Genomic DNA, 20,534 nt, shown 5'->3' with positions numbered 1-20,534 from the left:
TGCAAACAGGCTTCAGCTGGAGACTTCCCATAGGATGAAGGCTTTGTGGGGCAGCCTGGCCTGTGGCCCTTCAGCATTTAAAAAACCAACACTACACAGCTGCCTCTGGAGACCAGGACCGTCTGTATGCCACCTCCCCGTGGGTCACAGCCCTGCTCCACAACCATAGCAGTGCCAAAACCCAGCTCCAGCCAAGAAAGCTGCCCAGTAACATACCCACATCCCAGTCCCAGGCCAGGAAGCAGAGGCAGCTCGCCCGCAGCAGCTGGGAGAGGAGCACACTGCCCAAACTGGTGTGATCCGGCTCGTATTAATGGTGCTAGCCTCCTCAGACTTACAACTTAATAAAATTGATCTCGCTGCAGTGCTGTAATGAAGAACAGTGGGATAAGGCTACCCTTGAACCATGAAAATTGTATATTGTTACCTCCTCAGGCCCTCCTAGGGCTCTGGCCGCTGCCACCCCTCCAAGCTGTCATTTGCCTGACGCTGACAGCAGCCAGCATGGGCAGCAGGGCTGGGCTGCCACGGCTTTGTGCAAAGGCAAGGGAGGAGCGAGAGTATGGTAGTGGCCCACAAGACCCAAGTGTAGGTTGTACTGAAATATACCATATACACCTTATCACGTTTCACTAAAGCTGTGTTGCACCACAATATGTACTGAAACCTGATTTTCTAAGTAGGTGGACAGACCTCAGCACCTTTCCCAGCTCCAATAGAACCACTGCATAGATAAGGTACTGCTGGGAGGAGCCAGGGAGCACCCCATGGGTTCTGCCCATGAGGAGCCAAGGCAACGTGCAGACCATCAGTGGGCAGCCCAAGCTATGCCAGCACTGCAAGTAGTGACCGTTCAGCTCTGCCAGCACTGCAACAGGCGCCCATCCAGCTAAGCCAACATAGCAGCCCCAAGCACTCAGGGCCCAACCTGGCTCCCACTGGCCTTGCTCAGCCAAAACCTTTCACGCCGCACTCGCTCACATGCACAGTCTCACCCCATAATCCTGGTTTTCTTTTCACTTAAAGGCATTCATAATATCCTTTACTCAACATGATAGAGAAACCTTTTATTAAATGCTGCTAATTTTTTTATTGATCAAACTGTGAGTCATTTCATTTTCCATTATAGCAGAAATCTCCTATAGGAGCATTCAGATTAAGTTTCTTTATACCGTCTCTAGTAGCATGTCACTTTTAATCAGTTTTTAGTTTCATTATTGCTTAAAACTTACAAAACCATTTCTCTGATCTTTATTGCTTTTTTTTTTTTCAGTTTAGTTACTGAAGGGTTATTAAACTTGGAAAACACAAAGACATGCATAACGCGTTAAATAAACTCCTTGCTGTCTCTAACCAACTTTAACATTAGCTTTTTTTTTTTCTATAATTTTTAGGTTTATTTTCACTGAAAGACTGCTTGTAATTATTACTCCTGTTCTCCCCAAACACTTATGTTACTAAAGTGTGAAATGTCTTCTCACACAAAGACAGTTCTCTGGGAAGTAATTACAAAAATGCATTCAGGGGCAATAATTCTATATTAACTGTCAGCAGCATACATCTTCTGGAAAGGCACTTGTTATGGAGGAATTATTTGTGCAGAATTTGAAGGCACCAAAGGCAAAGGAAAATTGCAGAAACGCATTAAGCTGAAACTCCAGCTCCCTCATCAAGGGTCAGTTTATGTTTAAATCATTACCGTGCACGCGGCCCCACACCTTCCTGAGAGCCTATTACAGAGACAATTGCAATTCATGCACAAATTGGACACAGTTTTCAGCGTGGAACATTTCACATCCCCTTTTCAATGAAATTTCTGAGCAGCTAATCAGAAGGATGGATCGGAAAATTATGGGCTCCTATTAACCTTTCACCGACGACACTAAAAATACTTGCTAATGATTTACAGATAGTAACAAAAGTAGTAGCCTCAAACTGACCAGGCACATTAAAAAGATATCTGCGTCTGTAACAGAGGCAGGAAAAGATTTAATGAATATTTTATAGTAACTTTTAGCCTGTGGGCTCATCCTTAGGAAGGCAAAATAACTCAGTGAAATTAAAAATAAATAATAAAAAAAAAAAGTGAAAGCCAGCAATCGCGATTAGGCATCACATCATTTTAAAAGCGTTAAAAAATAATCAGAGAAGGAAATCACAAAAATAACACTGAACAGTACAATTTACTCTTAATCATACCTGCAGGCAGTGCGCCAGCATTGCTACTGCTTTTACTGGAATGATTTAGATGTCACAATGCTACGCGACAGACGCATTTGTACACCGAAAAGTGGACAACTAGCGAAGTTATTATTATTTATTTGCATGCGAGTAGCAGTGGGATTGTACTTTATAGTGTTAACAGCACAGAGTGTTTATCAGCTCTTCAGTGTTTGGCAACCAGTTTAACATTATAAATGTGGGATGTAAATACTTCCCTGCCACAAAATGCATTGTAAGTGAATTTTAAAGCATGCAACTGCAGGAAGAGCCGAGCCGCCCAGGCTGTGCCAAATGTTTAATTACTGAAATAGCATCCGACTCTGGGACACTCCCGCCTTATTGATCCCAGTCCCTTCATGCAGCTGTGCACAGGCTCTCCACACGCTTTGGGGAGTAATTTCCTCCAGGTGCCTTACAGAGGTATTATAGCAAAGACTGAGGGTCCTGCCAGGGGCATCTTCCCCCCCCCACCGCACACTGATCCTGCTCCATCTGCTCAGAGTTTCCCCTTCACGTACCGCCGCACTGCAGACAGCAGCACCCACCCGGCACCTCTCCCTTCGGCCCACACTGAGCAGCACTCTGCCCACAGGGCTCTGCAGTATCCAAACCAAACTCTGCGTTTCTGTGCGTGGCTCTCCAACTTCTCACGTACCATCTGCAGAAAACCCTCACCCATTTACTCTGGACAGCTGTCGCAGATGATCTACATCTGAGAGCAGGATGTTGTTGTCCACCCATAGACTCTTAAGGTGCATCTGAATAGGGGTAACCTCCATCCTCTGTTCAGATAATGAGGTTTGAATCAAAACTGATCTAGAATTAATTTATATGCATGAGGAAATTAGTGTGCAGCAAGTATTAACTTCAAAGGAAAGTGCACTTCTTCATAAGGATGTGCTTTAACTCTTTGGCTCACAAGCATTAGATAGTACAGCCTGCTATAACCTAGAAAATCTAGGCAAGTTTTCAGCACAGAAACAGCACTTTTATTTTATTTACCTAAATGTGAGCTCAACTTTGATACTGTTCAAGTCTCTGTTGAAAACAAGTATCCCATTTCCAGCAGCTCCATGGAAACCTGCTCAAACTTAACATGGGACATCTCCATCACCTTGTAATTCAATGTCATGTACTCACAACACAACAAAGCTTTTTGTTGTTGCCTTTTTTTCCTTTAAGGTGAAGCCACGTATCTATAAAGCTCCAATATTTAGCTCCCTGAACAGATAGAAAAAAAATGGAGGGCTTAATAAAACTCACATGTGGCTTGTTATTGCAGCTGCATATCAAATGAAAGGAAAAAAAGGCGTTGACTGGTTCTGCTCAGAATTCCAGCTGCTGATCTCCTGATCCTGCTCCTGGATCCCCACAGCCTGGCTTACCATGCAGCCCTGTGCCCCCACACAAGGACCAGCCCTGCAGGTCCACACCTGGGCAGAGCAGCTCCCCCAGCACCCACAGACCCTGAAACACTCCCATCAGAATGTGCCTGTCCCCTGCCCCGTGCTGAAGATACGGATTTGTATAGAAGCCATTCCAAGAGGAATGCCTTTCACAGCCCACGTGTAGCATTTGTAGTCATTGTTTCATTTTTTTCATCTTTATAGGGGAAAAAAAAAAAAATAACACAGAGAACACTGTGACAGAGAGAAAGAGCTGCAGCACTTGGCCAGCTGCCAACAACCCGGGGATGAAATCCATGCAAAGAGGGAAGAAAAGGTGGAGCTACAGAGGCAAAAACATATTGGAGCAGGAAGAAAAACGCCTGGGTGAATGACACCGCCTGAAGTCCTCCGAGCTCTGGGAACAAAGGAGGGAGAGGTGCCTGTGCTCAGGGCTCCCTCAGAGGTGCCTCTGTGTGCAGCCATGGCACAGCTCCACTGCCCACAGGGACACCGAGCCACCAGGGAGAGCGAGGGGGGACCAGGACTGGGCGCCTCTGCTCCAGGTCAGAAGCAGTGTATGATCCCAATTGGCCAGCTCCACTATGGGCCAACTCATGCTTAACACATGCATAACATGAGCTTGCCCACGAGAACTGATGTACCTCACATTTCTGATTTCTTTCCTACTACAGAACTCTGAAGTCCTACACGTTTTACTTGGCAAAGCCATTAATTCAGTAATTTCACGTAATTAAATCGAGCAGAGCAGAGTATTTAAATTTGAGTTAAGTGAAATATACTTCTGCGTGGCTCATGCTGTTAGAGTTGTGCTGCACGCTATTCTGCTGCTGCTCATTTATTAATTTGGGATCAGCTGAAATGTGACACTGCGTAATAAGGAACACACCGGCTTTAATAAAATTAAGAATAAAAGGAAGCCTCTGTAGGGCCAGAGATTTGAGCACCAAGGAAAGGCCACCCCTCTGAGCGAGCCCTCGGCCCTGCGTCTCTGGCTTCCAGCCGAAACCTCCTGGTTGTGCTTTTCCCAGTTTCCAGACCTGAAGTTGGGACTGTCAGCAACAAAGGAGTAATAGAGGGGAGAAAGTCAGATGGGCAATAAAGGAATTCCACTAAGTAGATTATGTAGTTAACTAACACAAGACTCTCCAAAACAATGATTCTTCTGCCTTTCCATTGGTGCTTTCTGCTTCTCAAGCTCCTTATGAAGAGCCTGATGGGGGTCTCCTGGACATGCTGCAGTTCTCCCACCTCTCCTCAGCCCCAAGGGACTCCTGGGAAAGACGATGTGCTCACCACAGAGCCATTGTGATCCTCTCCCACTAATGGGAAGAGAGAGGGCAGGGTGTTGTATCTGTAATTAAGGCTGTGAGGAGTTTAGCTGAAGAGAAATTAGATGTATTTACATGTTGCTGTGGTGCTGATGAAGCACCAGCTATTTGGGAGAACTTCTAATTAACCCTAATTTAGTTGATATGCTCTTTAGAAGCCCCATTCCCTCTGTACTTTGCACTAGGTAAAAAGCAATAATAACAACAAATTAACCGTCTTAAGAAGGGACACTTCTTTGCACGAACTCAGCCCCAGTTTTTCACCTGACATGAAATTTGCATATTTTTTTTGTTGATAACTAAGAAGAGAAGACACTGAGAACCTCACCCTACAAGACAGCCTTCCCTACAGCACGCCATGCTGCGCTCAGTGCCACGTGGCTGCAGGGTGAGCTGCACAGGGCACTCCCACAGAGCCCACCCCAGGGAGCTGTGCTGCTCCCTGTCTGAGGGCTGCCGTGTATTTGTGTAGTTTTATAAAGTGTTTTTGAGGAATGGCAACACAAGTTCTTATTTCAATTGCACACACAAACAGCATAAATGTCAAGCCCCCACATCATCTGCTTAGATGTCTTTCTGGAAGTAAGGGTGGAAAATGGAACATAATTTAATTCAGCTATATAGAAGCATCTGTACTTGTTTGTCAAAACACAAGCCCGGAGATGCAAAGAGCACTTTCAGAGGTGATATTCCTCATGTCTCCAGCGCTGCAGCTGTCTGAGCGCACAGTACATGAAGAAAAAGGCGAGGAAGAGATGTGTACATCCACAACACCCCTTCAGAAAATGCTGTGCCAGCCTGGCTAGTAGCTAAACTGCACCAGATCTCAGCCTGAGATTCACCCTTTCCAGAAAAAGTTCATTTTTGCCACATAACCCTTTTTCCCATCAGATTATAGACCAAAAGCTGCTCTCAGTTACACCTGCTTAGCCCTGCTGATTTTGTATATGTTTTCTGGATGGGAATTTGGCAATAAATTATACTGTTTAATATGACCAAGGCAGAGGAGCCAAATGCTTTCAACACAGAACATTCCTCATTCATTCAACAGCATAAATGTTCACCTGGACTTGTGTGCTAAACACAAACAGCCCAACATGAACTACTACCAAAGTTTAAGTTCTAGTTTTTCAATTTCTATATTGGACTCACCCGTGGAACAAATTAATGACAGCACTGCAAAGTGACCATATTCCTACAATCCTCTTGATTAAACCAACAGTGCAAAACTAAAGTCTTTCCTATTGCTGCCGAAAGAACAATGGCAGGCTACTGACAGCTCTTTTGAATTAGTTTTCAAAAATACTTGGAGGAAAATGGTTCAGAACGGTGTCTTCAAAGTTGCCCCAAATGAGTTGACTTTAGGATTTTTAAGAGAGCTTCATTATAGGAAAAAAGGAAATGGTCTTTCTGCTGGTATTTTCTCTATCCCCTTGATGTGCCAGCACAAAAGGCTTGATGTGACCCTTCTTGGAGGAAGGCTAATTCAGATTGCACATTTATTTCAACAATAAAATGTAAGTGAAATCGAGTAAAGATGAAACTTACCAGCCCATCAAACTGATACATTTATGAACTGCAAAATGACCTGATTTAAGTTTTTGGATAAGAAAAAGGTCCCTGATTTTCTTTCCGCAAATGGAAACAAGCACTCATATTCACTTATCTGACTAAAGCAGGCATGGGAGTGTAATGTCATTTGAGCTGGGAGCAGCCTACATCCGTGACCAGCCCTTCCCAATGAGATGTGGGTGGGGACAAGCACTGCTCGCCTCCCCTGCTCCACACGTGCCCGTCAGATTTGCTCAGCAGATGAAGATAAAACAACCAGCTACAGCAGCAAATCTGAGTTGCAGCCCATTGTCACAGGACCTTTTCCTGCCAGGCTGCTCTAGTCAATCCTGGCTTGGTGTGCACATGGACGCTGGCTGACAGTGCTTGCCCTTGGTATCTGTCAAACATAGAATTCTCTCTTGTTTGGTTCAAACAACAGCCAGAGCCCTAGACAGGCTGTGCAGTCTTGCTGTACCGGAGGCTTTCTTTATCTGAATGAAAGCTCCCAACTGAGAGGGAAGAAATTTGCCCATAGGGTCCCTCCATTTTGTGCTAGCAAACAGCTGACTGCAGACGCTGCCGCTTTCAGCATCAAGGCATCCAAATGGGGAGAGTGGGTTGAAGCAGGACATGGAATCTCACCATCCATCTGCAAGGGAATGTGCTGCTAAATGTCTGCTTTGTCCTTTTGGGGTCTTTGATGAGTTTACTAGAAGAAAAGCTAAGAGCAGACTCACAAAGAGGATGCTAAAGTTTAAGAAAGAATGTTTTCCTCAGTAATAATGATGTAATAAGCATCACAGCCCTCAAGAACCTTCGGGTTTTTAACACAATAACAGTTGTGCACCAGTTTATTTATAAAATAGAAGCTTCTCCCCTCTGCAGGGGCTGGATACAAGAGCTCCAGGCTGTCCCTCTGCAGAGCACTGAGTGCTCCCCAAACACTGTGCCTGCAGCAAAGGTGCAGACTTCCCTATCTCAGCAATTAAGTCAGAAAAATGCATTGCACAGACTCACTTCGGATGTACCAAAGCTTCCAAAAAAAGTGGTTACCTTCAGCCCAATTTCTCTTTTGCTGCTTAAATACCAATTAAATGAAGTTGCCCACCTCTATCACTCACAGAGCTGACATATCCTCAAGAAAACACCAAGCTGAAGCACATACGCCCAATGCACATTCTGCATTGGGTAGCACTGAAGTAACGCAATTCTGGCTGTTATATTTACAATTTTATTGCTAATTGACTTCCTCCTTCTAAAGGAGATGCTTTCAGCAGGAGGCCTTCAGTCTTCATCCCCTTACCCTGCACCCCAGCCTCATTAAGCCCCAGTGCTGCTGCCAAAATGAGATATTTCCTCATTTTTGGTGCCATGCCCTTGAAGGCATCTTATTAGAAGAGACCATTTCTTAATTAACATTTTTGATCTCTCATCTATTACACGTCCCCCTAATCCCACCCGGAGGAGCTCCTGGCCCACTTAGCTGTGTGGGGCAGGCACAGCTGGGCAGTGCCGGGGCTCCCGGCCGGGTAACACTGCCCAAGGCTCCAGCCAGTGGTCGAGGCTCACTGACACACTGTCTTTGTGCACATACTGTGTGACAGCCCCACTACTCCCAAAGCCTGTGTGAAGAGGTGAGCCCAAGGGTGGGAGTGGGCTGCCAGCTGCTGCCTGGTTGTCAGGATACCCAGCAAAACTGAGTGGAGGACACAGTGGATCACCAACGTGTGAAGTGGTAAGAACAGTGCAGCACTGAGTCCTTCACATCACTTTACTTGCAAAGAATTACAGCAATTACTATGTGCTAACTGGCAATTAACGTTACAGGCTTCACAAGGCACTAGAATTTTTTAAAGCAGGCTGCAAATAGTCTCATTGGTGCTTCTGATTCAGTGCCTGTACCAGCTAACAGCCACGCATTAGCTCAGCAGATCTTGCAATAGAATTGTCCACGTGCCAGATAATTTAATTAGAGCCTTGATCTTGTCAGGGCTCTATACAGCACAGATAGCACTTCCAAGTAAAGCACACGGTTTTTCCCTCTCCTCAGCATTATGTGGCTGTCTAGTAATTCCTACTAATGAATACCAAAGCCACCCTATGAGGAAAGGGACACAGTGGGTGACACTGGTGGGCACTCCAGCAATGACCACAATGGGTGCAGCAGTGCACAGAGCAGGGCACACCAAGTGCTGCACATCCCATCCCACAGGTTCCTGCACACATCTGGCACATCTGTGCAACGTTGCTGCTTGGCCCTGACAAGACACAGGATGGTTGTCTCCACATGAGAGCCATGAGTCTGACGTGGACACAATAAGATTTGAGAGCCAGATCTCAGTATAAATTCTCCCATTTAGCAGTTTTCTCATTTGAACGTATAGGCAACAAGTATCAGATTATGAGACGAGCTTGCTTCATTTGATATTAACATTGTAATTGTTTGTAGACAGTCCTGCTAAGGCTGCCTGGAGATGCACATCCATACACTACAACAGCCATACATACACTCTTGCTCTGTAATAAGCTTAACAGTTAAAGACAATTTAAGGCAAAGTTCAGAAGCAGTGATTAGCTCAATACTTACAAGGCAGGTCAGTGTTGAACAAGACTCACTAGAGGTCCCTTCCAACCTAAACGATTTGATTCTCCTGTACTGAATAAGCAAGGATTATTTGGATAGATCGCCACAAGTTTTTGAGCAGATCCTCACTGCGTTGTTCTTTATCATGTCCTTACACACTCCAGATAACTGAGCAGTAGTTTGTTTATTCTATTTGTTTACCCTATTTTTCAACTTCGTTTATAAGATCCCATTCTGATGGCTGGGAAAATTTGCTTTATTTTCAGTGTGAATGATCTACAACTGTGGCATTATTTTTGTATTGATTTTTCTTCTTTAAGCAACAAGCCAATACAATATATTCTGTCATTCCTATTTTACATGTATTGAGGCTGGGAGCCTGCAGAAACAACTGCAGTGAGTGAATTAGTTGAAGGAGCGCAGGAGCTTCTACAAAAAAGCAAATAAATTGTTTACCAGGAGATTTCCCTTCAGCCCTTCAGCCATCTGCTTCCACCCAGGGAAAACCCACTGCAGCCTCCTCCTGCAGCTGCATGGCTGTGGCTGCCCTCAGCCCTGCCAAAGCAGGCTGGGACCTGCAGTGCCTCAGTCCTGAAGGAGAAGATTTGAGCACATCCAGGAGCTAGAGCTCAGGCAAGATGTTCAGTGGCACAGTGCACAAAGTGGAGGCAAAGCCACATGGGATGGGGCACTAGAAATACTTTCTGCTTGGTTGGGAGGCTTGATTAGTGTTTGTAAAGTGATTTGAGATCCTACATAGAAGTGATTGAATGCAACAAGCTCTAGAAAGCGCGCTTTGCCAGAGCGCTCAGACTGCATCTGTCCCCAGATCTGCGGGATATTAGCAAATCTAGAGTGTGGCAAAACTGGATATATCAGAGATAAGAAGGATTTATCAGGTGATCTTATCCATCCCTCTGCAACATAAGGCCATTCCTACAGCATGTTTTCAAGCACTTTGTCCGGCATGGTTTGAAAATGACTGAAGTGATGGGAGATAATACCAGAGCCTGTTAGATCTCACTACTGGGAGCTGTTTCTTGATATTCAGCCCAGGATCTCCTTCACTCTACTTTAGCCCATTACTGCTAGTTATGCCCTGAAGGCTGTTGTAGACAACAGATGCAATTTTCATCTGAAATCACAGAAAATGTTCATCTAACTCCATCCCTTTGCATGTGGAGAATGATATGACCAGGTAGCACCATAGGAGAAGAGAGAGCAGAAGGCAGAGGAGGAGCATGGAGTGGAGCAGAAGGAGACAGGCTACATGGAGCACCAGCTGGCATCAAGGCAGGGCCCATGGCAGGACCTTGCTGCCTGTTCTGACTGCTGGCTCCCACAGGGCTAAGTGGTGCTGAGGGCAGTCCTTCCAGCGCTGTGGGGCTGCAGGAACACAGCCCTTATTACCTGCAGCATCCTAGACTCTGGCTTACATGGTGAGGAAGTCCAGCAACCCTAATGCAACTCAACTCCTCGCTTGGCTTCTCTTATGCAGATTTGCTTTCAAAGTGAAAGGGTGGGTAGGTGGAGGGGAGCACACTGTAGCTCCCTTCCAAATGAGTTTTGGTTTTTTTTCCTCCCCTCTTTTACTATGGAAATGAATTCTCCTCCTCTGTGCTATTGCTATAATTTTCCCAATTAACATTTTTAATAGTAAGTATTTTCGAAGGAAATGCCATAATACACAGGTGTGTGCTGCTGATTTAAATACTGCCACACAAGCTGTGTTCACATCTGAGGGCTGCTCTCCCTTGCAGGAGGTCCCACGTCCCCCTGGCACCATCAGACATTCAGCCAGATCCAATACTAGCCAGGGAGCTGCTGAGAGCTTTGGGTTTTGTGTCTGCTCCAGAGGTGCTGCAGGTGCAGGGTGTGTGTCAGACCATGGGAACCCCACACCTCCACCAAGAAGCTCCTTCTGCCATCAGGAATCTGTCAGATAAAACCTTTCATCATAGACTGGAAAAAAAATTGCAACTTAGAGATGTTACCAGTGTCTCTTGACTTTGTTTGTTAGCAAACTGTTCTTTGCTAATACAGTTCAAGGGTTCATTTCTTTGGAAATCTTTGCATACTGCAGTGAGAATGTTGTAGTATTGATTTACCAATGAAATCAGCTTTTAGATGCCCAAGCCCACAAAGGCGCTCAGGACAAGCAATTTCAGAGTATATGCAAGACAAAAGGTTTATGATGCTTGCTGAGTTGTTACTGAACTCCTCAAAGTTCTGCAGCAGTAAAGAATCCCAGGATCTCATTTTAAGGGTGGCTGCAGGTTTTCTCTGGAGTTCTGCCATCTCAGGGAGATGCCATACATCAGACACCAGCAGCCATCTCAGCACCATGTGGGCTCTGCTGGGCCCTGAGCAGCACAGAGTTGTTCCTGTACTGAGGCACCAAGTGAGAGGTGAGATTTACATTGCTGGGAGATGCCATGAAAAGTGGAAGAGAGGGAGAGGAGTGACTGCAGGCTAGGGTTTGTTTTGTATTATTTTGTGGTTTGTTTCTCAAAAGTTGCTGGTTTTTTGTTTGTTTTTTTTTCCTTCTTCTCTCTTAAATGAGAAAGACTTGAAAAGAAATAGAAGGCAGTTCAAACCCTCATACAGCATCCTGGACAAAGCAAGCTCTCATATGCATGGGAACTCAGTGCTACTCATCCCCATCACCCACTGTAGGTCACCAGCCCTGTTCCCCAGGCCCTCACTCAGTATCCCAGCTTGTAGCTGCTAGCAAAGATACCTCCATCTCTTCAAGAGCAGACACAAAAATTCAGGCTTTTAGGTCTGCAGGGATCCCAAGGAGAATGCAGAATCTGCTCTGTGTGCCCCAGACAATTTGGCTGAGCTTCCCCAGGGCCCAACAGCCAGGCTAATGAGAAACTCCCCAGCAATCCCCATGCAAAATGCTTCCATAGGTCTTTAAAATGCCTTAAATTCTCTATATATTTAGTAAGACTTTTTACTTCTTTAAAATGTCCCTTGCTGCTCCTCCAGATAATGCTCTTGTGATGTATTACAATAGCAGTGCAGTCTGCAGAATGAGGGTCCAGCCAGAAAGAGGCAGAACCCTGGTTTCTTGGCCTAGAGGCAGCATCAAGCCCCAGGCAGGGCAGAGTGGGGGCAGCAGGGGAGGGGGCTCCACACTGCATTGCTCCACTGGGCCAGGGGCTGCCCACCAAGCTGGGTCCTTGGGGTGAGAGGGGCAAGGGTGGCCTTTTCTTGTTCTATATTAAGAAAAAATGAGGATGAGAACTTCAGAGGAAGTTGGCAGCATGCCCCTTACAAATGGGCCTGATGGGCATAGAGAGCAATTCCTGCATAAGGGAAAATCTCATTGCATTCTCTCAATTCTTGGCCTCTCCAAGAGCACTTCCAGCCTTGCTTGTGCTGGCTTGGTGAGCAAAGCAAGCTACAGCAGCAGAAGCACCTTCTCTCCCTCAGCTGGAATGACCCATAAGCATTAAAAAAACACTGCTCATAGCAGTGCCCAGCACTGCCCCACATTTACCCACCAAGCACCAGCAGAACTGCATGGGAGTCACTTTGATGTGTTTGCACACAGAGATGTGCTAACATGCAGGAGAAGAAGGCAGAGAAATATGTTAATTTGAAACATCTGGCAACTGTTTCAGAGTTTGACAAGTCAATTTTTTCTCCTTTTAATTGTTTTTTTTTCTGTAGGGGAGGCAGTGTTGTCATTTGAGGCTGGGGAAGGATGGGGCATGAAAGAAGAAGCTGAAGCATGTTTTTCATCCATTGCTGAAGTTCAGCATCAACCTTCTGGTGCTAATACAAACAGGAAGATCACAACAGAGTGTAGTGAGGGTGTTGTGGGCTGGGGCCAGCCTCTATTTCTGACTGCAGCCAGGGCCATGTACTGCACAAGAGCTGCTATATTACACTGCTACATGCTGTGACTTTCCACACTGTCTGTGCCATTACTCAGTTTCATGCCAGTCTGCAACTTCTGCCCTCGGCTTACAGAACAAGTTGTATCCTGGCATGCATGTCAGATGGAAGCCTGTGCCTACTGACCATACTGAAAGGAAAACCTGGCAATTAGCACCCATTTTCTTTAAGCTGCCATAAACCACACATACAAAACATTTCACCTCACATCTGACATCTTGAATGAAGGCTATAATTATAGCAATAAATAAGGAGAAACGAAGGAGACTCAACTAATTTGGGAAAAGCCTCTTATAGGCTTTGTTACCTACAGTCTAGTCACCAATATGGTCCACAAATCCCAAATTAATTCCCACTCTGCACAGAAACTGCTGCTACTGTTGCTGTTTGGAACCTCAGTCTGTGCAGAACTGAACATGACCCAGGGCTGGTGGCAGCAGGGGGACAGCAAATCAGGGGAAGTGTTGCAGGCACAAAGAAGCCCTGAGGGCAATGCTGGTCACCCAAGGAGCCCAGGACAGCTCTGCACCCAGGAAGATGTGCCTGTTCCACGGAGCATGTGCCACACCAGATGCTGCTGCCATAGTAGAGGCCTCCTGCAGGCTGCTCTGCTGCTGAGTGCCACTGCCTGCACAGAACAGGAAGGCAGCACCTCTTTATTCTCACATTGATGTTCAGTTTGAGAGTGGTTCCCATCCCACTGCTCAATCTCATCAAAAAGAGGACAGGGAAATGGAGTTAGCAGCTGCAAGAGTCAAAAGCATTCTGATGATCCCGTTACTGTTAGGGATGTAAAAGACAGTAAAACATCAGCACATGTGGCACACAGCTCTGGGATGTAACTGGTTACTTCCCCCTACCAGTCAATCAGGTGATTACATTTGCGCTATCAATACACATTACACAGCTACACACAAGCATGCTTTAAGACTCACTTCATTCACATTTTCAGTGCAATACAAATGAGCACATTCCAGACACATGTTTAAGTGCTCTTGATATCAAAGAGAGCAAAAGCTGCTTTGCATGTTCAATCTCTCTGCCATGGCAATGTACCACTTTCATCCTCCAGCTCTGACAGTACTTTCCAGTTTTCTCTGAGAGGAGAAACACACACATTCCAGTTGGGACTGAAGTTTAAAATTCCTGGTAAAGCTGCTTTTATGTAATTAGATTGGAATGAATGTGCAGCAGTGCCCACTGCAAAAAACTTCCAAGTGGTTATACTGGAGAAATCACAACCCGCTTCAGTGTGCCCACAAGAAGGAGGAATGGCTCTCCAGAGGATAAGAGTATATTAGTCTCTGTATGTAATAGATTTTATTGACCATATGGAACTGATATAAAAATTGTGTTGCAGTGGGTAGTCTTGGATTGGAGACAGGAATGTGACATAGAAAATACAGTTCCTGTAAAAAGCCTGGCAGCTTTCTGGCAGTTTTTGCAATCAGAAGAAGCTAAAATATTTACCTGATTGAGTCACTGATGAGTCCCAGTTCAAAGCAAAATCCGAAGATTCGCCCTCTTCAACTGAAAAAAGAACAAAAATATGTTGTGATTGCTATAAAGAACCAACTAAAGAGCAAAGTCATCAGAAAACGAGTCCACGACAACATTAAGTATTCTAACAGACCACTGCACCACCAAAGGAGAACTTACTGCTTTCTATAAAATAATTCATAAGGTAGAAATTCAGTGAGGAGTTTTTCCCTACATTCTAACCTAAGTGAGAGATTTCTGCCTGCAGTTTCTTCCTGGACAGGTTCATGTGAGATTTTAATAGAGGTTTAGGTATCCCTAGCTTAAGATGCACATTTGAAATCTTGCATGTTCACAACAACTTGCATGTACAAAATTGCCATTGCAAATGCAGAGCCCATTTTTGAAATTCATACTGTAACAGATCACAGCAAAGAACTGTCCGACAAGGGGAAAATTGCCTGATTTATGTCATTAACAATAGATTCTTTCCATGTTCAGGGTTTTAAAAGAATACTATTGTAATATTTAAGCAAGTTCCGCAATATGGTAGCCATAAGTAAGTGCATTTAAAGCTCGATGATATGAAAGCTGTCAGAGCCAGGTGCTCAGCACTCACAAGCAACATGTACACAGCCTGCCTGTTAGGAGTTATAAAATTTCATCTCACTCTTACAAGTAAGGAAGAAATCAGCTGCCAACAGGAAGGCCAGCAGCGAGCCCAATCCTGCTGGTACTGAGGCCAGTGGCAGCCCCACTGCTGCCAGGCCGTGTGTTTGGAAGCAGTAATTGCAGAAATTCATCTTAGTAAACCTTGATCACCTATATCTGCTTACTGTGTCACAGCAGCACCAAAAGAATTTAATTCACGGGTCTTCATTTCCTGAATCAAAGTATGTATTCCTTGCACTGAACAGTCTCTCAGACTTTAATATAAACACTGCTGGATCTGAATACAAGTTCTAAATAGTTTTGCAAATGAAATCAAAGCCATATTGCAAAGCCTCAAACACAGGCGCTATTGACCAGGTGGGATCTGCATGCCCAGCCCTGGAACCTGCTCCAGTGATTATCTGCATTGATTATTCACGTTTGCACCACAGGATCCTTGATTTTATGCTTTTTCCCAATCCCTTCCCTTCCTTTGAAGAATTCCAGCATCTTATAAACTTGCCTGTGGGGCTGGTGTCATTGATGACATCAGTGAGACACTGGGAACAGAAGAGGTAGTTTACACAGGCAGGGCTGTGCCCAGTTCTGATTTCTCATCCAGCCCACACAAGCTGGGAGGGATGCAGGTTTACTACTGGGGAAAATTAGCCATTTCTGCTATAAGTCCTATTTCAGACACAGCTATACCTTTGCCAAAGAAATCCATAGTAGCCTAGAGGCCATGTAAGACAATTGTAGTGACAGAACAAGAAAGGCCTAACGCCATGGGCCTCCTGCAGCCACGACAGGCACAATACACAGGCAGGCAGAGCCCATTGGATCACACCTCCTCCCTCACAGAGGCTCACCCGCCATTTTGTGCTCTGTGAACCGCCATCTTGTCTCCACGTTGACCCATCTTTTAACGGGAAAACTCTGGATGTAATTACCTAAAGTTCAATTTCACTCACATACAAATAAACCCATGCATTAAAATCCATGTAAAGTTAGGAGGGCTTTGCCCCAAAACTAAATAATGCTTCATCTACCTAACTCAAAACAGACAAGTGGAAAGTTTTTGATTTTATTTTATCCATTACTCTTATTTACTTGGTTTGCTTGCATAGCTTTTCATATTACTGTTTTTATGCTGGATTTTCATATTTTTTTATGTTTTCTAACAGAAGGAAGGCATAAAAAAATACTCTGCTAAAAATAATCAAAGGCAGAAAATTCAGTCATATCCAAGTTGCAATACGCGAGATCAGCACTGGTCATCGGTGATTCTAACTGCACTCTGCTGCTCACTTTGGCCAGACACTGTTCCCTACTTTATTTTCTTTAAAATATGTTTTCAGCAAAAGAGAAGGATGGGTTGGGTGGCTGGAGCGAAGCACTGAGATTTCAGGCTCTGTCACAGGCACAGCAGGGAGGGTGCCTGGTCCCACTGTGCCTCTGCTCACCCTTCCTCCGTGGGCTCAAACAGGAGCTGAAAGGTTTTCCTATGGTTCCCAGCTCTTGTTGCTGAGGACTGAGGCAGAACAGCCCCCAGCCCACAGTATCAGCCAGAGAGAAATTCCCTTTGGTTCATTTTTCTTTTAAAGGTTCAGTTTCTCAGCATTTTGGCCATTATTCCTTGAAAGCTAGTTTGACTCAGGTGACCAGTTTGCATTAACACTCACTTTGTGGATGCTACAATCTAAGCAGCAGTAATGAGGAAAAAAGCCCACAAAGAAATACGAAGCATCCAACATGATTACTTTCCACAATACATTGCACAGTAAAATAACTCCCATTTCACTAGCAGGAAAATATGCTTTCTATGACACACCAGCCAATTGCAGTGACCAAAGCCAGGGAGCAGGCCTGTGTCCATGTGGTTCCCCACAGAGCCCACGGGCGCAGCCCTGCAGCTCCAACACCAGCAGGGCATGGGCACAGCACAGCCCCACAGCTGGGGAGCACCACGGGGGACTGGCATGGAACGGGAAGGAAAGTGTTTCATCTTGAAGACTGAAAAATGAAGCCACCCAAAGTCACTAATGCTAAATTTGGGCAGAATGTTCATAGATGCACTACACGTGTTTTTCATTGGATGCTTCCTGTTTTCCTTCACAAACTCACCCCATTTTCTCCCCAAATTGCGCTGCATGCCTGCATGATTGCAACAGCAGAAGCTGCTCTGTAATTACACTCCTGCTACCACCTATACCTGCTCCCTCCCCTTTGAAGTGCTTTGGGCAGATTCCCACTTTGCAGCATTAGTCCAGTTGGATGACAGATACTCAATCCCAGGCCTCATCAACAAAATAGCACTGAGGTGCAAACAGCAAGGCCACCGTGCCAAGCCCACCATGCACACAGTTAGGAAAAAAAAGGGGGGACCACAGTACCCATACCAGTCTGCATCTGCTTCCATTACTCCCCAGCGCTGTGGCTTTGCTATGCCTCCAGAGCAGGGAGGAGGGGGGAGTCAGAGCAAAGGCAGCATATCTGAGGGTTGACATTGTGGTACAACACCCCCGCACACTCCAAATATTTGCCTTTGGCCTGCTTGTCTCAGATGCTCCCTAAGGATTCTGATTTAATTGCTAGGTCACAAGTGCTGCAGGCACAAAGATTTGGGTTTTTTGTGCTCAGAGAAACTTCTGACAGGATATAACATCCACCTCCCCAGAAGCAAGAGCCACTATTTACCTGCACTTCATTTGTAGCCATGGTGCTTATTTACATTTTATTGTTCCTAGGAAATAAGTAAACCTTATCAAAGTGAGATGCTTCTGAAACAGATGTAGATTTCTCGATGCAATCAGGCTTACAAGTGAGCAGCAGCTCTCAGCAGCTGAGATGGCACGTATCTGCTCCTTTACCCTATCACATGGGTTTTGTAGGCCATTTTAATCCTTCCCGTAATACAAGAACCCCCCGGTACTCTCACTAAACAGCCACGACTGCAGTGGTGCAGGGACCAGCCAGGAGGCACGCTGCCGGCTGGGGCCATGCCAAAAACCTGAGCTAAAGCACCCAGCCCAGAGTCTGAGTGCTGACAGCACTGGTGCCACCCTGGCTTGGAGGAGGAGCAGCGCACAGGATGCCCCCACTCCTTCCCTACCTGAAGCACAGAACACTGCCCAAGCAGAGCTGCCACAGCTGGTAGTGCAATGCAAGGAGGTAAAACGCCTGGAAACTGCTGCTTTGGAGAAGACAGCTCACCTTGCTTCCTGGCTCATCTCAAAGCCTTTCCCACCTCCTGCTTAGGTGCTCCTGCTAGATTTTCCACCTGAGAACACCTTTTAGGCAGAAGTCTGCAAGACACAAATGCGTGAGGAGTAGGGAAGGAAAGCAGGATGAAAACCAGCTGAATTTGGTGCTGTTGTGGGCATAGAGCTGAGCCAAGCAGGGAGCACAGTGCCATAGGGAGACTCACCCATCCCACATGGAAACGGAAGGGTCTGTGGGGCACAGGGAACCGTAACAGTAAGCGTGTACGGGTGCATCCTCCTTCCCTCACAGCTGGGAGGGATATGCCATGCCATTCCTCACCCTGCCCCAGGATCCACAAGTTCCCTCCTTTCAGTGCAGCCCAGTGGCTGCTCAGTCCTATCAGCCATCAGTGGTGCCTGACCAGCATTTTTCGTTTTAAATAGGACCATTATCCACCAGTGATTTCATGGGCCAGAAAGCCAGGGAATAAGACACGGGGGTTTACTGACTCGGCTTATTTAGGTAGTTCAGAGCCTGGATTTGCACAAGTTCTCTAGCTGCTTTTCTCCAAAGTCAGTAACAGGGCTTGGCAGGGAGTGTGGTTTTTGCTGGCAAAGTCAGCCTTTTTGTGTGGAGCAGGGAGGAGCGGGGAAACCCAGGCTGCTGTGCTCAGTAGGTCAGGAGAAAAGAAAAGGGAAGGAGGATGAGACAAATGGAATAGCACTACAAAGGAAAACTAAGAAAGAAATGAAACAACAAAAAGACTTGGGAAGGGAAAGAGATGTGAAGATGATTAAGAAGAGCAAAACAAACAACAAAATAAGGTAGCACTAGCAGGTTTATGCAAAGAAGATCTAATTATGGGTGGCTTAATCCTCCAGGACATTAATATTCCATCGTAATGTGTCTAGTTTCCTCCTATCCAGACATGGCAGGGAGGAAATGAGAATCACTTAGATACACTGTTTAATGAGCAAATGATGGACGACCACCAAATACAGCCTGTCTGATAAGTACCCATTAGCTTAAACCCGCGCCGTAAATCTGCATGCAGCTAACAGGCCTGGGTCTTCACACACTGCAGTGGAACTTGGTACAAGTGCAGGCAGATAAGGGGAGCACCCAAAGGAGAGCCTCTGGCCATGAGGCAGCAGCCTACAGGGCTCACATGGTGGCTCAACCATCACCCTTCCTGTGACCCACGCGCCTCACTCACCAGCCCCAGAAAATCCATTCCCAGTGCTCACATTTAGTTCTTGTTTCTAATTCACAGACTCCAGTGCAGATACGCATTTCACATCAAAATCTGTTATGTAAATAAATACAAGTGCATAGTGTAATATAATGCAGCCAGTATTTCAGTTTACTCTCATGATCAGCATCTAACATGCATAATACACCAAAGCTTACAGTTCTCAGAAGTGGACCAGGAGACACCTTGTGCGTGTTACAGATTTGGGAGCACCTCTCACCCCAGCCCCTCCAATGCATTTGTCCCTGATGCAGACAGGCAGAGCACCTCAGGGTGTGCTGCCCGTGGTGGCAGGGTGGGGGCACATGGTAGGGGCTGCAGGCAGCAAGCACCGGCTGCCTACGGGCATGCTTCTTGCTCATTATGTGCATTTCTAAGGCAACTGTCACCATAGTGTCTGCGCCTTCTTTCAGAAATAGATCTACTATGAGTAAACAGGCGTTTTACAGCTCAAGTGAAAGAAAACAGGTGAATCTGAAGTCCCCCACGTTGCTCATAAAACCACACACTTGACTTCAGCAACCAACAGTTTAAATATTCTCGTTCCATCTGGAATGTCATTGGAGGACAAAAACGTTTACATGTTGAAATTGGAGTAATTCATTCGACAAAGCAGAGAAAGGGGGAATTAGCACACCTACAACTCACAGCCAGGATCTTAACGCTGGGCCTGAGCTTACAAGCTGCAGTTTCCCAAATGCAAAGAAATAGCCACAATGAAGTGAAGTTTTGGAATGAAACTGGAGCATTGAGAAGCTCAAAAACATTGGACTTCACAATGAGGGGTGCAGAGCCTCACCACACCAGAGCTATTGCATGTTTTGCTTCCCTAGGAAAGAAAAAATAGACGGGAAAGTGCACTGTTTTTACATTTGGGCTATAAAGTTTCTCTATAAACAAGACACCTAATAAAATAATTTACATGGGCCAGCCCTGTCTTG

General features: G+C 45.6%; 1 protein-coding gene across 2 annotated transcripts in view; it reads right to left on the bottom strand.

The window, feature by feature from the left end:
- The window catches only part of ZNF423 (zinc finger protein 423), a 192,950-nt gene that overhangs the window by 147,826 nt on the left and 24,590 nt on the right, over positions 1-20,534 (bottom strand). For both annotated transcript variants that reach the window (XM_015873489.2, XM_015873490.2), the window contains exon 2: positions 14,478-14,537. In XM_015873489.2, coding sequence (XP_015728975.1) covers positions 14,478-14,537 — 60 coding nt within the window. The remainder of the gene's footprint in view (positions 1-14,477; positions 14,538-20,534) is intronic.

Source organism: Coturnix japonica, chromosome 11 (genome assembly GCF_001577835.2).
Source record: "Coturnix japonica isolate 7356 chromosome 11, Coturnix japonica 2.1, whole genome shotgun sequence".
In the NCBI taxonomy this organism is placed as follows: domain Eukaryota; kingdom Metazoa; phylum Chordata; class Aves; order Galliformes; family Phasianidae; genus Coturnix; species Coturnix japonica.
The sequence above is the reverse complement of the archived record's forward strand: the minus strand, read 5'-3'. Positions and strand labels throughout refer to the sequence as shown.